The sequence below is a fragment of the Equus asinus genome, chromosome 26, assembly GCF_041296235.1.
Source record: "Equus asinus isolate D_3611 breed Donkey chromosome 26, EquAss-T2T_v2, whole genome shotgun sequence".
NCBI classification, from domain to species: Eukaryota; Metazoa; Chordata; class Mammalia; order Perissodactyla; family Equidae; genus Equus; species Equus asinus.
This window is the reverse complement of record NC_091815.1, coordinates 29,821,840-29,840,823: the sequence shown is the minus strand read 5'-3', so window position 1 is coordinate 29,840,823 and position 18,984 is coordinate 29,821,840. Positions and strand designations below refer to the sequence as shown.

Sequence of the window (18,984 nt, the reverse complement as noted above, 5' to 3'; positions counted from 1 at the left end):
CCTACTGGGAGAGGTTCCTCAGGCCTCTGGTCAGACTGGGGGTCACTGGTAAGACGGGGCTTTACCCAGGAGACACAGAGGGAAGACTTAGATTACAGGTCAGCCTGGGAGTTATTGGTCAGACTGGCCCAGTCTACTTTCTCCATCAGCGATACAGGAAAGCAACTATTATCCTGGGAGAGGTGGTCTTTGAGTATTAGCCCACCATCCCCTCTTCCAGGAAGCCCACCTTGTTCCCCTAAGATGAGTCAGCTACCCTCTCTGGGCTCCCCTACCCGAGCCCTGCTCACTCTGGGTCATCTCTACCTGGGGACAGGCCTCCCTCCCCCTGTCACAGGACACACGGTCCAAACTCTGGGACAAAGACAGTCGCTTTCCCAGACAGCCCCACACGCTCCTTGGAACAAGTTCCCACCCTGCGACCCCACACACCCACCCCCAGCTTTTCCGGCCCTGGCTGTGTGTCTACTGCTTGGGCTGGACCCTGGTCGGCACCCTCTCCTCAGCCACCCTCTTCCACCTTCCTCAAGAACCCAACCAGCCGAAGTTCTAGTTGGGAGAGGACCATGTGGAGTGTGCGCTTGAAGGAGGGAAGTCATAAACACCAGCCACAGTCCATCGCAGACCTGCAGAAGCTCGTCCCGTAACATCCTCAGCCCTTGTCCCCTGTAATTTCTTCCTACGAAACAGGCAGAGGGATGCTGTCCAAATGCGAGTCAGCTCACATCCCTGCTCAGAATCCTCCCCTGGCTCTTCTCACTCTGCGTGGAAGCCAAGACCTCTCCACGGCTCGCAAGGGCCTCGATCTGGTCCTCATCACCTCCCTGACCCCATCTTCCTCTCTCTTCCCCCCCATCTAGCTCTGTTCTTGCCACACTGGTCTCTTTGCTTCCATGCTGTTCCTCCACCGCCAGGCCTGTTCCAGCCTCAGGGCCTTTGCACTTCCTCTCCCCTCTGCTGGGAAGCTCCCTCCTGCCCTTGCTTTATATCTCTGCTCCAACATCACGCCATCAGAGCTTTTCTTGACGATCTCATCTAAAACAGCCACTCCTGCCATCCCAGCTGCTCCTCATTTCCCTGATCTGACTATGGTTTTCCTCTATAGCACTTACCACTGCCACATATTTATTTTTTATTGTTTGTCTGGCACAGAAGCTAAGTTCTAAGTGGTTTTATTCCCTGTATCTCCACTGCCTAGAACCGTGCTTGGCCTGAGGAGGAGCTGAGTAAGAATGAAATGAATTAACTTTCCATTTCCAGCCTTGCTGTCTCATGTGCATCGACGTGTACATTTCTGAGCAAGCCTCATCTTTCCTCTACCTTTATCCCATTGTTTGACCTACAGCGGGTAACTTTAAAACTAGTTCATGGCATGCGGGATAGGGGGCTCACGACCCGTTTGGGGGGAAATGGCTATTTCCCAGTGTTTCCAGAGATGCCTCTGGACAATGGAACTGTGGGAGGTTCGTGTCATCCGAGGCGGGGGGGCAGTGCAAACACATTTTTGGTCGTACCAGATGGTTGTGCAGGGTGATTTTAGATAAGAACTTCTGGGGTAAGAGAATGTAGCAGAGAAAGAGACATACTGATGTGGAGGGTTCAAAGGGGAAGACCGTAGTGGCCTTTTGTTGGGGAGGGTCAGCTAGCATCCACGCCCCTTTCCCACATGTAGAAAAACCCCTGCTGTCTGAAGCCATATGCCCTCAGTTGGAGCTGAGGTGGCCTAAGCTTGGCAAATTCCATTACCCTTTGGAATCGGGAGCTGATAATGTCAGAAAAGCAAGACGGGCTAATCCATTCCCAGTATGGTGGCAGGGATGGATTCTATTTTCCCAAGATGGCTGCAGCAAGGTCTCCCATCCCACGTGCTCTTCCACAATCTGATCTGGACACTCTTTCCCCGGAGAGGTGGGGTCTATGTCCCCCGCTCTTAAATCTGTGGTTTGGTGACTCGTATGTCACCGATGTGGCAAGACTCCCAAAATTAGGTAGAGAAAGCCCTGTAGCTTCTGCCTGGGTCACAGGAATAGTCTCCAGGAAGACTTCAGCCGCCATATACGCAGTCTGACTACCCTGAGGCAGCCATGCTATGGGGAAGCCCAAAATAGTAAGCGTGGAGAGGTCAGAGACTGCAGAGGGGCGCCTGTCCAGCTGCCAGCTACTCTGCTCCAAGCACCACTCGATGGCACCGTTCGATGGCACCCTGAGCCAGAACCACCCAACCGAGCCCATCCCCAAATCCTGGCCCACAGCAACCACGGGATAATTACATGATCGCTGTTGTTTGTCCGTTAGTCTCGGCGTGATTTGTTCCGAGCAACACCTCGCAGACACCGCCCGTTTCTGGGGCAGCCGGGACAGCGAGGTGACGAGTGCCCAGTGGTCATCGGGGCACCGGCGTATCCTCATCAGACGGGTTCTGTGGCGTGATCGTGGCCGGGCTGTGGTTGGAGGCCAGCTGCCAGTGCTCTTGATCACTTTCCAATCCTGCTTTTGTAATCACTCCTGGGATTCTGTGAGCCATCCCCAACCCTCTCAATCAATTTCCTTTCTGCCCCAGGGGCAGCTTCTGTTGCTTGGAACTAAATCAGTGATGCATGCTTTGAGGATGCTCAGCTCTTCAGTCTCAGCTTGGACGTCCCCTCCTCCTGGAAGCCCTCCCAGGCTGGGTCAGCTGCCCGCTCTGGGCCTCAGCAGCCCCCTGGGCTTTCCCATGCCAGCTCTGCCCACTCTGAGTCATCACTGTCTGGGGGCGGGTCTGTCTGATCACCGCCACATGCCCAGCACTGCCCAGCTCACAGGAGGGGCTCAACAGATGCCAAGTGGCTCAAACTTAAGTGGAAGGAGGCTTGAGTCCCTCTGGGACTAGTGAGGAGGCGGGGAGACACTTCTTCAGCTTGATTTGGACTGGAAGTCACCATCACTCTGGGAGAAGATCAGAGAGAAATGGAGGAAAGAGCGAGGGACGAGGGAAGAGTGTGGCAAGACGGGGCACCTCACTCTCAGAGAAATGTGGGGACTCAGAACTCGGATACCTGTGTCGGGGTCCAGGAATATTTTCGCCGTGATGGGGAAAGGGAGTCAGATGCCTGATTTTCTGAGAACTTGGGACTCTGGACTCCTAAGTTGTGAGGGTGGAGCTCTTGGATCCGAGAAAGCAGGGACCTGGGGGCCTGGACTCCTGGATCTGGAGGATCCAGACTCTTGGCTCTCTGATCCCCAGACCTCTGGGTTCATCAGGTGGCCATCAGGCCTCAGGGATGCCCGTTCCCGATGCCAAGCTGCCCCCTGGTGGCCGCTGTCCACTTTCTCCACACACCAAAGGACAGACCAAGCTTGGCAGTTTATTTCTGCTCCGCAAACCCCTTCCAAGGCCCCTGGGGCTCCCTTTAGCAGCACATCTTGGTGCCCTGCGAGGTGGAAAGAAAGATGGTTTAGATACCATCACATCCAAGTCGGGTGGGGCGGGCAGGGCCAGGCCAAGGGAGGGAACCTGGGCGGGGCGGGGGACTCACCTGGCCTCCGGGCCTGGGCAGCGATCACGGGACACACAGGGGCAACTGGAGGGGTGACTTTCCCTTTAGGAGTTTCTGCAAGGGGGAGAGTTCGAGGTGGGCTGTGGATTTCCTAGGAACAGTGTTTCCCTTCTGCCTCCACCGCATCTTCCCTCTGACCCAGAGTCCTGGACCCCAGCTGTCCCCTCCACTTACTCTGTGGCTCCCTCCCTGGCCTCGGGGCTGGAGGTACTTTCCCACAGGGCTGAGGCCACAGGCCTAATTCTTGGCAAGGCAAGAGGAGCCCGAAGTCTGGGGAGGGCCAGAGGCGCCTGGAGGAGAGGAGATTAAGATATTTCACAGCTGAGTTGCAGCTGTGCTCCACTTCACAGGCCCAGACAGGGGTAACACATGGTGGGGGCAGGGCGGCGGGGGATAGTATGATAGGGTCTTGTCCCTAGTCCATGCTGTTTTTTCCTTAACACCTCTGGCTTGAGTAGGAAGAAGTTTTAATTTGTTTGTCTAGACATTGATCCATCCATCTGTCCATTCATCCATTTACTCATCCATTCACCCATCCACCCACTCATCCATGCATCCATCCATGTATCCATCCACCCACCCATCCATGTGTCCATCCATCCATCCATCCACGCACCCATCCATCCATCTATGTGTCCATCCATCCGTCCATCCATCCACACATCCATCCATCTGTTCATCCATCCACCCATCTGCCAATTCATCCATTCACCGATCCATCCATCCATCCACCCATCTCTTCATCCATCCATCCATGCACCCACCAATCCATCCACCCACCCATCCATCCACCCACCAATCCATCTATCCATCCATTCATTCATCCATCCATCCATCCATCCATTCACACACCCATCTATCTGTTCATCCATCCACCTACCCATCCATCATCTGTTCATCCATTTACCCATCTGTCCATTCTTCCATTCACCCATCCATCCATCCATCCACCTACCCATCCATCTATGTGTCCATCCATCCATCCATCCACACACCCATCCATCCACCCACCCATCCATTATGTGTCCATCCATCCATCCATCTATCCATCCACACACCCAGCTATCTGTTCATCCATCCATCCACCTACCCATCCATCCATCTGTTCATCCATCCACCCATCTGTCCATTCATCCATTCACTGATGCATCCATCCATCCATCTCTTCATCCACCCACCCATCCATCTATCCATCCATCCACACACCCATCTGTTCATCCATCCACATACCCATCCATCATCTGTTCATCCTTTTACCCATCTGTCCATTCATCCATTCACCCATTCATCTACCCACCCATCCATCCATCCATCCATCCACCCATACACCCCCCCACCCATCCACCCACCCACCCATCCATCCATTCATCCATCTGTCCATTCATCTATCCACCCATCCATCCATCTACCCATTCATTCATTCACTCATTCATTCATCCCACAAACATTTCCTGAGCTTCTACAGTGTGTCAGGCACTCTTCTGAGCTCTGAAGAGACAGCCATGAACCAGACAGACAAAAATCTCTGTCCTCACAGAGCTGACAGTCTACTGAGCAGGAGGCTTACAGTGAGTAATCAGTGCGTGAGCAAGGAAATACCCCAAGAGAGCATTAGGTGTCCTTCAGAGAACTGGAATAGTGCATGGGGAGAGTGGGGGGCAACCAGACACGAAGGTACCTGGGGAAGGCATCTTGGAGGAGGGGATGATTGAGCAGAAGCCTGAGTGCAGGAAGGATGTGGGCAGAGACCCTGTGGTGGATGGTGGGCTTGCTGGCTTATGAGAGAACAGCAAGGGGGTCCATTGCTGCTAGAAAGCAGTTGTAGGGTGGTGGGAGGGCAGAGAGGTGGGGAGATTTCAGATCCCCAGGCCTTGTGGCTGGGGGAGAGGATGTTGCCTTTAACTCTTGGAGTCCTGAGGTCTCGGGGGCTTCTGAGAGGCAAGGGAAGGGATCTGACTCAGGTTACAGATGCCCAATCTTGTTGACTTCATCAAAACCCATGGGGCCCTGCCATGCCTGTCCCCATTCTCCACACAGAGACAGTGAGGATGGGAGAGGTCCCCAGTGGCCACAGCAAGGTGCCAGGGTCCCACTGAATAACAGTGATGCCCCCAGAGGTGGATTTCTCAGTTGGAGAACAGCAGTGTAGGGGAGCATTCTAAGCCTGGGGAGCACCATATGCAAATCACGCCCCCAGTGACACTGACCATGAACACAGCCCCATTCACCCTGTGCCCACAGCAGCCCCTGTGCTGGCATCACAGAGGGCGTGAAGGATGGATTCTGGAATCTGGAGCCAGGGGTCTGAGCTGGGTGACCTCAGTGTATCCCTCTGTATAATACGGATCATAATGGTATCTACTTCATCAGGTTGTCAAGACAATTACACAAATGCATTAAAAAGCAGCGCTGGGCACAGAGCATATGTGACAGTCACTGTGCTGAGAACAGGCAGACCCAGGGCCATCTCTTCTGCATGTTTTGAAGAACGAAGGAAAGACAGATGACTGACAGGTTTGGGGGAGAAGAGGAAATGGCACACCAGGTGGAGGGCACAGCCTGTGCAAGGGTGTGACCCTCTGGCCAGAGGTGGCCCGTCCACCTGCCGCCTGGCTGTGTCCCCCTCCTTGTCCTCACGGGGCCGGCTGAGTGCTTCCTAATGTTTCCATTTGCTTTTGGCTGCAGATCGGGATCTGTTTTTAGCTTCCCCGGCTGGTGTCACCGCCACCCCACCTCCCGCTGGCTCTCTTGTTTGCTGTGGTCGAATAATGTTCCCGGACTTCCTGAGCTGTTTGTTTGAAGCCTGCCCACGATCGATTGCATCTCGTGTGTCCTCAGCCCGAGTTCCTTGCAGAGATCTGATCCTCCCCAGCAAGCCAGGGTCTCAGAAAATGCTGGAGTGGGGGGCGGGGGGAGAAGAAAGCAGGCCTGGGGCTCACTTAGAAAAGCAGCACAGGATTTCGGGGTATTTAAGGTCCCTGCCCCCCCAACCCTGGCTTCTCCTCTTTCAGGCTGTGTGGGTTTGGGCAGCTGCAGTCACCTTTCTGAGCTTTGTTCCTCTGGAAAATGAAGAGAGGAACATTTTCATCGGACTATAGGGAAGACTTGGGTCAATGTATTCATTCAATGCCTATTTTGTGACCACCTACTATGTGTCAGGCACTGTTCTAGACTCTGGAGATATAATGGAGAATACTAACCTTTACGAGGGTCACAATCTGCTGACGGTGACAGAAAACGACAAAAACTGCACACACTGCCAGGTGGTAAAAAGGACTAGGAAAATGCAGTGGGGCTGGGCCTTGGAGGGCGGGGGGCTATTTTCAATGGGGCGGTCAGGGAAGGTCTCCCTGAGGAGGGGATGAGACAGCGAGTCTGGGGAAAGCAGGTCCAGGCAGAGGGAACAGCTCGTGCAAAGGCCCTGGGGTAGGACATGCCAGGGATGTGGGAAGGAGAGGCACAAAGCCAGTGAGGGGGAATGAATAAGGAAGAAGACAAGAGAAGAGGCCACAGAGGTGGTGCATGGCAGATCGCACACCTTGTAAGTGGGCACAGATGATGAGTGCTGGGCCTCGACCCCGTGAGCACCCAGCCAGACCAGGGGCCCCAGGGCTGAACGAGACCCAAGCTGCCCACCTCAGACCAGCCCCTGACTCACCACCTTCCTCTGGCCTTCATCTCTGGGTCTCCTGGGGGAGAGATTTAGTCGAGGGGGCAATGGGGGAGCTGAGGGGGCCACCTAGGGGAGACAGAGGGTGGGGGGGCTATCAGCTGCCAGTTTCTTCTCACCTACATGTCCTCCTGCCTGGAGACCCAGCAGTCAGTTCTCGATTTCGGAGATGTGATGGAGAATAAGACGAAGTCCCCACCCTCAGGAGGGCTCCACCTGGAGGAAGGCATCCCCCTGACCCAGGGGGGCAGAAGTCCAGGCCTGCAGCACCCGGAATTGGATCACTAGCCCCTTCCTCTCTTAGGATAGAGGAGTACAGGCCCCCAGCCCCTTCTCCCTCAGACCCAGGGGTCCAGCCCCAGCCCCTCCTCCCTCAGAACCAGGGGTCCATCCCCCAGCCCCTTCTCCCTGAGACCCAGGGGTCCAGCCCCCAGCCCCTCCTCCCTCAGACCCAGGAGTCCGGGCCCCAGCCCCTCCTCCCTCAGACCCAGGAGTCCGGGCCCCAGCCCCTCCTCCCTCAGACCCAGGAGTCCAGCCCCTCCTCCCTCAGACCCAGGGGTTCCAGTTCCAGCCTGGGCCTGGCCCCGCTCACCTGCCCCTGTGGCTCCTCCCTATCTTCTTGGTCACTGCCAGGCCTGGGGTCCTCAGCAGGGAGCCTGGCTTCCACTGGCCTCCCCTGGAACTGGTGGATACTCACAGCCTCTCGGCCCTTGATCTCGCTGCGGCAGAAGGGGCAGGTCTGGCTGTCCGAGTGCTGGGGGAGGTGAGGGTCGGTCAGGGTCTCCCTGTTCTCCACCATGCCCCACCCAACAGAGTGATCCCCAACCAACAGACAGAGGGAGGGGGATGGGGAGAGAGATGTTGAATGGGAAGCGGGGGTGGACCAGAGCCGAGGTCAGGAGGGGTTCACAAACGGGGAGCCCAGGGGAGCCCGGTGTCACGGGGGTCTCGGCCTATCTACAGTGACACCATGGGCTAGGAGTGCCCGAGGCACCTGCTCGGGCCGTGTGCATTGTGGCCAGCCCCGCAGAACTTCCCCCAACCAGCGGGGCCAGTGCTGTGGCTGGACCGGCCCTGGTGGTTCTTATGATGACAGGACGCCGCTCAGCAACGGCCATCAGGGAATTGTGAGGAGCAAGATTTTTACTCACGGGGCCTGGAGGGGACACGCCCCATCCAGGCCACACGGCAGCCTCAGGCGGGGTCGCAGGGAGAGAGAGGAAGGGAGCATGGACTTGGGGCTCGGCCTCATCAGGGGCCGAGGGTGGTGCTTAGGGTTTCCTGGCTTTGCTCTTTATTGGCAAATTTAAGGCGTACGAGCAGAACCAGGGTGCAGGAAGGGAAAATGGGGTCACCTAAGAGGCCAGTTTTCTAGTCCCCCAGGGCTTTCTCAAGGGGACCATCATGGGTGCGGGTGTCCTGGTTCCTTATCCCGCTGCTGCGTTAGGAGCCATGTCAGATCGCCAGCAATATGTTTATTGGAGATGGATGTCTTTGAAATGGAGGCCTCGCCAATCCAAAGCTTAATGTCCAACACTCACTTTACAGTGAAAAAGTTTCATGTCGGGTACCCACCCTGCACAGGGCAACAGCCCCCCTTTCCCAGGGGCCTTTGCTGAGGGCTTCGTGGGCGTGGATCCTCACTATGGCCCACGGGAAGTTACCACCATCAGCCCCATTCGCCAAGAAGGCAGCTAAGGCCCAGAGATGTGAAGCCACTGACCCTGGATCGCCCAGCGAGGGGAGGAAGGAGGCCTTGCCACACTCATATGTAGCTGGAGGGGGAGAAGCAGAGGTGACAGCTGCAGAGCGAGATGGAGACAGAGGCACAGACACAGATAGGCGGGCTGCTGGTCCTCACTCCTGCATGACCCTGAGCAAGTCTCTTCTCTCCCCGGGCCTCAGTTTCCCTATCTGATGGATGAGGCATATGGGAGCTCCTTATGGATTTTTACCGTCGGGAGGGGGAGACCGGGTGGGAAGGTGGGGTGGAGTCAGACCCACCTGCCAGGCGGCCAGGCAGCGACTACAAAGCAGGTGCCCGCACGGCTCGATCTTCACGTCCTTGTTGCTCTCGGCGCAGATCTTACAGAGCTCGAACGTGGAGTCCATGGCCCAGTACAGCCGCAGCTGCTCCTGGCCGGCACAGAGGTGGGGAGGATGGGAACGGGAGGTGTCAGCCCGGGGGGGACCAGTTGGGCCCCAGGAAGCAAGTCCCAAACCTTTGTGCCAGCCCCAAACCCTCTCCCAGCTCAAGGCCCGTGGGTCCAGCTGCCCCTACATGAACACTTTGCTATGAGGCTTGTTCTCTGGGTGGCCTAACTCCGGGCTGCCAGATTTAGCAACTAAAAATACAGGAGGTCTTCTTAAATTTGATTTTCAGATAAACAAGGAATAAATTTTTAGGCATAAGTATATCCCAAATACCACATGGGCTATACTTATACTAAAAAATTTATTTGTGGATTCTCTCTCACCCACGGGGCGGCTGTGGAGAGTAAGAGCTGGCACGGGGGCCGCCACTGGTGGATACCCAAGTGCATTAGTTGTTCTGATGACCTCAGCGGTATCGTTTCCTAGTTTAATCCCCACGAAAACAGCTGAGTAGGAGGCAGGAGGGGCCGTATTTTCCAGAAGAGGAACAGAGGCTCGGAGAGACTACGTGATTTATCCCAGGTCCCATGGCCACCAAGCGGGCACAGAACCTGAGGCTTCAGAAGCCGGGGTGGCGGGGGCTGCGGGCAGGGTGGGGGCACAGGCCAGGGCTCACCTCCGACACGTGGATGTGCTGCTGGGGTTCCATCTGGCGGAGTTCGGTCAGGTCCGGGTTGTGGTTCTTCCCATCTGGGTAGAGGTAGCTGGGGGAGGGAAGAGAGGGGTGCTAGGGGCCAGCCAGCACCCCCGACTCTAGACTGACAAGCACCCCCACACTGCCACGGGGCTGGGCTTCTGGGATGAGCATCTGGCCCAAATCCACTGCTGGCCTGGGGGTATTTTCCCTTCCCTCTCCTCAAATTGGGATTCTCCAGGGCAGGGCTGCGTCCCCTCAGTCCCAATAGAAGGACCATGTCCCCTAAGACCCCACATAAGAGCACATTAGACCTAAATGACTCAAGCTCTAGAAATGGAGGTCAGACGCGTGAGAACCAGGAAACCTCAGACTGAGCCCTCCCAGAGTGTAGCCGTCCTGGAGTCCTCAGGCCCGAGCAGAGGAGCATCTGAGAGTCACAGATGGCTGCAGGGACCAGATCCTAGCGTCTTAGACTAGCAGATCTAGAAGGACCCTCCCAGACAGTCTACTTGGCGCTTCCCAGATGGTGACGAGGTTCCGCACGGGCAAGGCGACTGCCCAGGGTCACACAGCAAGGCTTGGAGGGACCCAGACCCTGGGCTGTGCGTGAGGTCTGAGCACCGAGCTCTGAGAAGTGCTCTGCAACCCCCGGGGGACTCTCACCCAGGTCAGAACGGCACCCTCGGACCAATGGCAGGGCTGCAAGTCCCCCGAGGCTGGTGGCTCTGCCTGGCCTGGGCCCCCACGCGGCTCTCCCACAGACACGCTGTGTGACCTGGGCTGGGCAGCTCTACTTCTCTGGCCTCAATTTTCCCTTCTGTAAAATGGGCATAATGCCGGCTGGGGCCAAGATGGGTGGTGAGGATTAAATGAGAGAGCGCTCGTAAAATTGCAGTGTGTGCCCTCCACAGCAAGAGAGAAGGCTGGGGTCGACGTTAGACCCAGAAAGTCGCCTTGCTGTGTGGTGGAAAGACCTTGGATTCCCTTCCAGTCTCTCAGGGCCCGATCTTCCCATCTATAAAATGTTGGGTGTGTGTGTGTGTGTGTGTGTGTGTGTGTATGGGTGTGTGGGGGGGGGCAGGTGGGTTAAGTCAGACTGATGGTGTTCACACTTATCTTAACTCTGGAATCCTCTTCTCCAATGAACTCTGACCCAGAACTCAGGACATTACGGTGGGTAAGGGTCCCTATTCTGAGCCTGGCTGCCTTAGCTCAGGAGCTGTGTGACCTGAGGAGCAGGCTCTGTCTCTGTGCCCCAGCTGTCCAATAGGGCTGGAACCGTCTGCCTCATTCAACAGCTCTTCGTTATTTGTGGATCCCATATTCGCAAATTTGCCTGCTCGCTAAAATCTATTTGTAACCCCAAATCAATACTCGCGGCATTTTCATGCTCACTCACGGACATGCACGTAGAGGCAAAAAATTTGTGTTGCCCGACGGGCACGTTCCAGCGGAGGTCGAACAAGGCAACCGTTGGCCCTCTCGTTCCAGCTCCCGCACTGGAAACAAGTGTCCTTTTCGCAATGGTTGGGGTGCCACGTTTTTCCCATTCTTATGCTTTTTGTCGGGGACGCAGCTGTTTAAAACGCCCCCTGGCACAAGCCGTGGTGCCATCCAGTGTCCTAAGCACAAGGAGGCTGTGACGCGCCTCATGGAGAAAATGCGTGTGTTACAGCAGCTTTGTTTGGGCACAGGTTACAGCGCGCTGGCCGTGAGTTGGGTGTGAATGAACCACCAGTACATGTTAAAGAGGTGTCTCTGACAGAAACACACGTAAAGGTTCCTGTGTAGCGACTGGTTGGCAAAAATGCGACCAGAGTCTTGCAAGAACCTAAACTTTTATTTCCTCCAGGAGCGATGTCAGTGTGCTAATTCAGTGTTTATAAAGACTTTATAGGACGTAACTGTCCTGAATAATGGAGACGGATTGCATATGTGTCTTGCTTCTATCTGTCTGTCTGTCTACCTACCTACCTACCTATCATCTATCCATCTACGCATCTATCATCTATCAATCTATATATCTATCATCTATCACTTATCTATCTATCCATCTATCTACCATCTATCATCTATCATCTATGCATCTATCATAATCCATCTACAAATCTATCATCTATGTATCCATCTATCTACCAATCTATCCATCTATGCATCTATCATCTATCTATTCATCCATCCATGAATCTATCATTTATCTGTCCATCTATCGTCTATCTATCTATGCCTCTATCATCTATTTATCTATCAATCATCTATCCATCTATGCATCTATCTATCATCTATCCACCCACCCATCCATCTATGCATCTATCATCTATCTACCCATCTATCTATTGATCTATCATCTATCCATTTATGCATCTATCATTTACCTATCTATCCATCTATCTATTAATCTATCATCTATCTACCTATCTATCATCCATGCATCTATTTATCATTTATCTATCATCTATATACCTATCTATCCATCTATCTGCCTATCTATCATCTATCTTCCTAGTATGCCTCTATCTATCTATTATCTATCTATCTATCCATCCATCTATGCCTCTACCTACCTCTCTATCTATCATCTTTTATTTATCTATCCATCTATCTACCTATCTATCCATCCAATGCACGTATCTACCTGTCTATCAACTGTCTATCTATCCATCTATCTCATATCGTATCACACAGCTATGACTGACAAGAAGTCTCTGGTTAAAGGTCCAGGTGACTGGAGACCCTCACCTGCCTTTTTTCTTCCCTCCCCTCATACCCAAGGCTCCTTCTGAAAGAGGGTCCCCGGGGAGCCAAGGTTACAGGTTGGAAACCCCAGGCTAGCCGTTCGCCCAGTTCTCTTTCTGCTTTAACGGTCTAGATTCTGGAACAGGATATGGATATGTAGAAGCAAAAGCTCTTGAGTGCAATTCCAAGAATGGAGCCGTCGGGCTTGTGGGCAGCTCCATACACACCTCTCCCGGGGTTGCCTGCGCATAGGGCAGCTTTGTGGGAACTAGAAAAGGCACCCCCTCCGAGCCTTGTCTGCCACCTGCTGGAATGCAGCGGTATTGCAAGTTTGTGAAGTCCGCTCTGTGAGCTGCGTGCCCTCACGTAGTGGTCTTGGGCAGTACTCAACACGGGCCACCTTTGGAGGTGTGTCCTGCTGACCCCCTACCCCCGGCCAGGGTGGGAACTCACAAGCCTTCCTTTTGTCCTTCCAGGAGGGCCTGGAACAGGGGTTGATTGGGAGGGATGGTCTGCAGGATGCTGCCGTCTGTGCTCACGTATCCAATGGCCCACTGTCCCAGGCGAGTGCAGCTGGGCCGGAAGATGTAGCTGGAGGAAGGGGAGGAAGATGAAGGTAGGATGGGGTGAGGGAGCGGTCACCGCTGTCCATTCTGAGACCTCTCAGCCCCTCACCCTGTCGAGGATCCAGGTGTCCTTGCCCCCTTAGCTCCCAGCTTCTCACTCTTTTAGGTCCTTGTGGCCCACTAGGGGGGATGTCTATTGTTTTCACCTGATGGGCTCCTCCGCCTCCTTCACTGAGGTTTAGACAAGGCTGATTCTGGCTTGCATTTCAGGACCCCTGACCACAATAATGGGAGTCAACCCTGAGAATTTTGCTGAAAATATCCGGAGCTAGGTACCCCATTTCTGCAGAGGTGGCTAAGCCAGTAGGATGTACAGCTGGGGCTTCTAGAAACCATTTGCTACCATGAAGAGAGACCATGTCTGAGGACAAAGCTGACACAGAGGAAAGCAGAGACAGGGACACACAGGAACCGATTCCTGACAACAGCACTTGAGTGCCTGGATCCTGCCACACCTGAAACCCCTTACCTGGTCTTTTCCATTATGGGAATAAATTCATCCCTTTTTCTTTCCCTTTAAACCAGTTTGCAGGGTAACTGGAAGAGCACTAACACACTTGCTGTCCTGGGGGTCCTGTACCTCAGCCCTGCAAAGACTCATGAATCTGACCTCCTATTCCCTTAACCTCTTGGTCTTCCAGGTAGCTCAGCCCCTCAATTCTCAGCCCTTTGGGGGCATCTAACAGCTCAAAACTCCTGGTTTATGGGGCCAGCCCTGTGGCTGAGTGGTTAAGTTCACGTGCTCTGCTTTGGTGGCCCAGGGTTCGCAGGTTCAGATCCTGGGTGTGGACCTACACACGGCTCATCAGGCCAGGCTGTGGTGGCGTCCCACATAGAAGAGCTAGAATGACTTACAACTAGGATATACAACTACGCTCTGGGGCTTTGGGAAGGAAAAAAAAAAAAGGAAGATTGGCACCTGATGTTAGGTCAGGGCTAATCTTCCTCACCAAAAAACAAAAACAAAAACAAAAACACCACCTCCTGGCTTAAAATCATTTAATGACTCAGGTGTCTGGTTTCCCCATCTCCTGCCTCAGCAGGTGTGGGGGGGGGGTCATATTCAAACTATTTAACAGATGGAACAGTATGGGCTCTGACCGATCAGAAATGGATCTTATCCTGGCGCAGTGTCTTCAGGCCCTCTGCCAGACTAGGTATTGTCCCTTTAGCTGTGAGTCTGTAGGAAGGTCCAGGAGGTCCCGGGAGAAGAGGCAGGAGGCAGGGGTACCCAACATCTGACTCCCTGGGGTCCTGGGCGCCTCAGCACTTCAGTTCTCACTCTCTGAAGGGTGTCTGGGCTTCCCCCCAATCCTGGCCCAGGACTCAGGCCCCTGAGCTGACCCCCCAGCCTCCCCCCTGAGCCTGGTCCTCTTACCTGCCCGGCTTGTCTCTGCAGGCCTGCAGACGCGCTCGGACCTCGTCATAGGTGAGGAAGGCCATGTAGCCCGGGTGGTTGACCGCCAGGAGCTGCCAGTTCTTGAGGAGGGTTGGCCAGGGCTGGGGGGGCGTGGCCTCGTCAGGGAGGGGCCACACCCCCAACGCCTCCCAGGGCCTAAGAGTCAGGCTCCTGGACACACCCAGAGGAGACCTCAGGGAGAACTCCGGACACACAAGATTCCAGACCCTTCCTTCCTCAGGTTCCCAACCCCCTCCTCCCTCAGACGCAGGGGTCCAGGCCCCCAGCCCCTCCTCCCTCAGACCCTGGAGTCCATCCCCCAGCCCCTCCTCCCTCAGACCCAGGAATCTGTGCCCCCAACCTCTCCTTCCCCAGAGATTCCAGCCTTGGCCTTCCCTGACCTGGAAGAGCCTGGTGAAGACGTCAAACTCAAAGATGGACACGTGGCCGCTGCAGGTGAGGTCGATGGTGGAGCGCAAGGCCAGGGCAGTGGCACCCGATTCCACAGGGTGGCAGGTGCACAAGATGGACTCAAACTCGGCCCAGGGCAGCACACACCTGGGTGGAGCAGGGTGGGGGATGCAGTTGAGGCCCCTGGGAGCCTAGGATGGGAAGACCTCTAGGAAGGAGGTAGCCGGGGCGGGATATTTCGGTCTGAGGGAGGAGGGGCTGGGGCCTGGACTCCTGGGTCTGAGGGAGGAGGGGCTGGGGGCCTGGACTCCTGGGTCCCTGGGCAGGGGCGGGATGAGGCTCCGGGAGCTGAGGGCCCCCAGGGCCAGGTGCCCACTCACCGGGCTCCGCAGCGCTCCCTCCAGAAGGCGTGGGCAGGGGCCTTGGTGAGCTGGTACGTGTGTCCACAGTACTTTCCCTGGGGGAAGAGCGCGCCCAGCTCTGCGTGCATGTGGCTGAAGATGAGAGCCAGCTTGGCCAGCTGTCGCCTGCAGGGAGGGACTCTGAGGACCTGGCTGGACTTGGAGCTCCCACCGACGCCTCCACCCACAGGGACACGGCCCCGGACTCTCTCTCTCGTCTCAGTGTAGGGTAAAAGTCGACTCCAGCCCTGCCTGTTGCAACCCTGATGCCTATCCTCCCAGAACCTCGGTTTCTTCATCTAGGAAGGAAGGAGGTGCTGGCCAACAGCCAGGCCATCCTCCAGAAGACAAGTCCCACCCTCCGCCTGCAGTCCCCCGGGGGCTGGAGGAGAAGCCTTGCCGAGTGAGACGTGGGACCACTAGAGCTGAGGGCATCGAGGGCGGTCTGCACATGGTTCACGCTCCAGCCTTCCTCTTGGTTTTAGCAGCGCTGGGTGGCGGACCCCCGTGCCCTCTCCTGCCATCCCTGAGGCACAGATCAGGATGGGGAGCAGCAGAGGGCAGCTCTGGCGATTAACTGTGTGATTTTTGACAAGTTCTTTTTTTTCCCCCTAAGTCTCAGTCTCCTTAGCTGTGAAATGGGCATAAGGACCCCCTGCCTCATAGGGGGAGCGACAAGGATGCTTCCCAGCCTTACAAGCATGTAAAATGCCTAGCACGCCCAGCGGACATCCGCGCTCAGGGCGTGTCCATTATTATTACTGTTCTTCTTATTTTATATGAGTAGTCTCCTTGGGCCAGGTCTGTAGGGTTCTGGGACCTTCTAGAAGGCCACCCCTGGCTGTTGCTAAGCACCCTCCCTCCCCAGAGTCTAATCTGCAGCCACTATCCAAACGGCGGGGCTGGTCCCAACTGAGGGGTCCTCTAAATGTGAAACACACCAGATTTCAGAAACTTGGTGCAAAAGAAAAAAAGTGAATGATCTTGTTCATCATGGCTTTCTCCCGATTACAAGTCAAGAAGATAGTTTGGATACAAGGAATTCAAGAAAATGTTATTAAAACTCGATAGAGTGACTTTTGAAAAATTATGACTAGGCAGGTTATTGACCCTATGCAGTCCATTTCAGGATGAATTTAAGGAGATGCTATGAAATATTTGCTATAAGGAAGGGGCATGGGGTGTGGCAGGGTTGAGAGCCACTGGTCCAGACCTCGTTCTGAGCTCTCAGCCTCAAACCTCATCTGTCCGTCACACGGCAGCCCCATCCCCAGAGCTCAGAACCAGAGCCGGCAGCCGGCACCCAGCCCCAGCTCCTGAGCTGGCTGTTCCTCAGGAACAAGACAGGGGGTGCAGGGGAGTCCCTGGGGCAGGGGTGTGATGCGGGTGTCAATCCACCCCGCCTCCTGCAGGAAGCTCCCTGGGGTCCCCACGATCCCAGGATGTGTCTCTAAGCCTCTGGGAGGGTGGGCCGAGGAAGCAGCTGCTGAGGGCCCAAGGAAGGGGGTTTGAAATGGGGGCCGAGGGCGCAGGTGTCCAAGGAAGGGAAAAGCTGGGTGGCCCAGTTTTCCAGGTTCCCTCAGGAAGAAGGGGTTGGGACCCTGACTTCCTGGTTTGAGGGAGGAGGGGCTGAGGGATAGACTCTTGGGTCTGAGGGAGGACGGGCTGGGGGATGGACCCTGGGTCTGAGGGAGGAGGGGCTGGGGAATGGACTCCTGGGTCTGAGGGAGGAGGGGCTGGGGGCCGGACCTGGGCCTCACTGGTGGTCCCTCCCTGTTGGGGCCAGGGGCCCCCGCTCACCTGAGCCTCGAGCCCTCCCGGAAGAGCTCGTCGTTGGCGCTTCTCCGGCCCCGCGGTGGCAGCAGTTCCGCCACCTGCCTGCTCTTGGCCTCCAGGTTGGCGAGGTAGACGACTAGGAAGTCCCCCGCGCCCCCGGGTCCCTCGGGGTCACCTCCGCCGGCCGTCCTCCGGGTTTGGGCCACGTCGCGCAGCAGCTGCGCGGTGCGGGGCAGCAGGTCCCGCAGCGAGGGCGGGCTCGAGGAGAGTCGGGGGTCCCCGCACCGCTCCTCCAGGCGCTGCAGCAACCTCACCGCCCGGCCGAGCGCGCGAGGCTCTCCCCGCTGTCGCCCCCGCGGGGCCGCTGCCGCAGCCATGGTCCCTCGGGTGCCCTGGGTGCCGGGAGCGTTGGGAAAGGCACGGAGGGCCCCGCCCAGCCCGGGGACGGGGCGGGAGAGGCGAGGGCGGGCCCGGGAGAAGGGGAGGGGACAGCAGGTAGCTGTGTCTCCAAAGGGGGCAGGGGTTTGGGGCTCTGCGACCTGACTTCCCGGGAGATGGGGTTCGGAAGTCTGATCCCCCAAGGGGAGCTGGATGGAGTGCCTTCGGGGAGTGGCGACAGGTGAGGGGCATGCCCTGCCCCTTCTGGGCGGGGCTGAGGACTGGGTCCAAGGTTGCAGTGGAGGAGAGGTTGGGGAGCTCTGGGACTTTTGTTGGGGGCAGGGGTCGGACTGGGAGCTTAGCTATCCAGACCCTGCAGGGAGGAGGGGCTGGGACGTAGCACGCCCGCGTCAAGGCTCAAGGTCCAGATCTTTTGTCGTGGCATAGGATTAGAGGCGAGCTGAACTTTCAAAGAGGAAAGGGCAGGGAAATAGGGCGACGTCTTTGTCCCTGAGAAGGAAGGCAGAACGTGACCAGACCCCGAGGTCCCCTAGGAGCGGAGTTGGGGAGGACGGTGCGTGAGGGAACAGGGATTTGGTGACCCCATTCTGGGTCTCCACGGCAGGGGCATGCGGGACATCACGCTGGAGATGAGACACCCAGATTTGCAAAGGAAGTGAGTCCCTGGGTCCCCAGGGGATGAGGCTGGAAGATGGGCTTCAAGAATGCAGGGCTCGAGGCACGGCTTGGGGGCGCAGGGCTGGAGAGCGGTGGTTTTCTCCCCCACCTGCGCGACCTGTAGCATCCGCCCAGCCCGGGCTGCCCGCCCGGCAGCCACCTGAGGGCGCTGTGTGCCCGGCGGTCCCTCCACCAGATGGCACCCAGGCCCCGCCCCACAGCATCCAGGCCCCGCCCCATGGCATCCAGGCCCCGCCCCACGGCATCCAGGCCCCGCCCCACAGCATCCAGGCCCCGCCCCACGGCATCCAGGCCCCGCCCCACGGCATCCAGGCCCCGCCCCACGGCATCCAGGCCCCGCCCCACGGCATCCAGGCCCCGCCCCACGGCATCCAGGCCCCGCCGCAAGACATCCTGTGCACCTAACTGGAAAATTTCGAATCAGAGAGGCACGAATAGCTGACATTTGTTGAACGCTCGCTCTCTGTGGGCCCTACGTGTCAGGCTTTACATTTTCTCCCTGAATTCTCAAAAACTCTTTGAGGCGGAGGGAGGGGGCGAGGGTTTAAGACCAGAACTTTC

General features: G+C 56.5%; 1 protein-coding gene across 6 annotated transcripts; it reads right to left on the bottom strand.

Annotated features, from left to right (window-relative positions):
* Positions 1 to 3,324: 3,324 nt before the first annotated feature.
* On the bottom strand, positions 3,325 to 17,956 carry CBLC (Cbl proto-oncogene C). 6 transcript variants are annotated; one of them, XR_006520456.2, is made up of 12 exons: positions 17,371 to 17,956; positions 15,550 to 15,696; positions 15,160 to 15,316; positions 14,738 to 14,859; positions 13,187 to 13,324; positions 9,977 to 10,064; positions 9,211 to 9,342; positions 7,799 to 7,960; positions 7,195 to 7,275; positions 3,711 to 3,826; positions 3,516 to 3,590; positions 3,325 to 3,410 (listed from the first exon to the last, which is right to left on the bottom strand). XR_006520456.2 is itself a non-coding variant. In XM_044759604.2 (11 exons), exons 1-10 carry the CDS (start codon positions 17,721 to 17,723, stop codon positions 3,540 to 3,542), a joined length of 1,431 nt encoding a protein of 476 aa, XP_044615539.1. In that variant the 5' UTR covers positions 17,724 to 17,866; the 3' UTR covers positions 3,325 to 3,410; positions 3,516 to 3,539. The 6 variants fall into 6 exon arrangements, 3 of the variants coding, with proteins under 3 accessions (XP_044615539.1, XP_044615538.1, XP_070355602.1); XR_006520457.2 differs by having other exon boundaries at positions 15,550 to 15,663; positions 17,371 to 17,868; XM_044759604.2 differs by lacking the exon at positions 3,711 to 3,826 and having other exon boundaries at positions 17,371 to 17,866.
* Positions 17,957 to 18,984: the final 1,028 nt, after the last annotated feature.

What these genes read in the sequence shown, in the direction of transcription:
- CBLC (XM_044759603.2), bottom strand. Translation starts at nt 17,723, where the DNA reads ATGGCTGCGGCAGCGGCCCCGCGGGGGCGACAGCGGGGAGAGCCTCGC. An exon ending in GCTGCCTGGCCGCCTGGCAG is followed by an intron (nt 7,961 to 9,210) that starts GTGGGTCTGACT and finishes CACCTCCCCCAG; the next exon opens with CACTCGGACAGCCAGACCTG. An exon ending in GGGAGGAGCCACAGGGGCAG is followed by an intron (nt 7,276 to 7,798) that starts GTGAGCGGGGCC and finishes TGTCTCCCCTAG; the next exon opens with GTGGCCCCCTCAGCTCCCCC.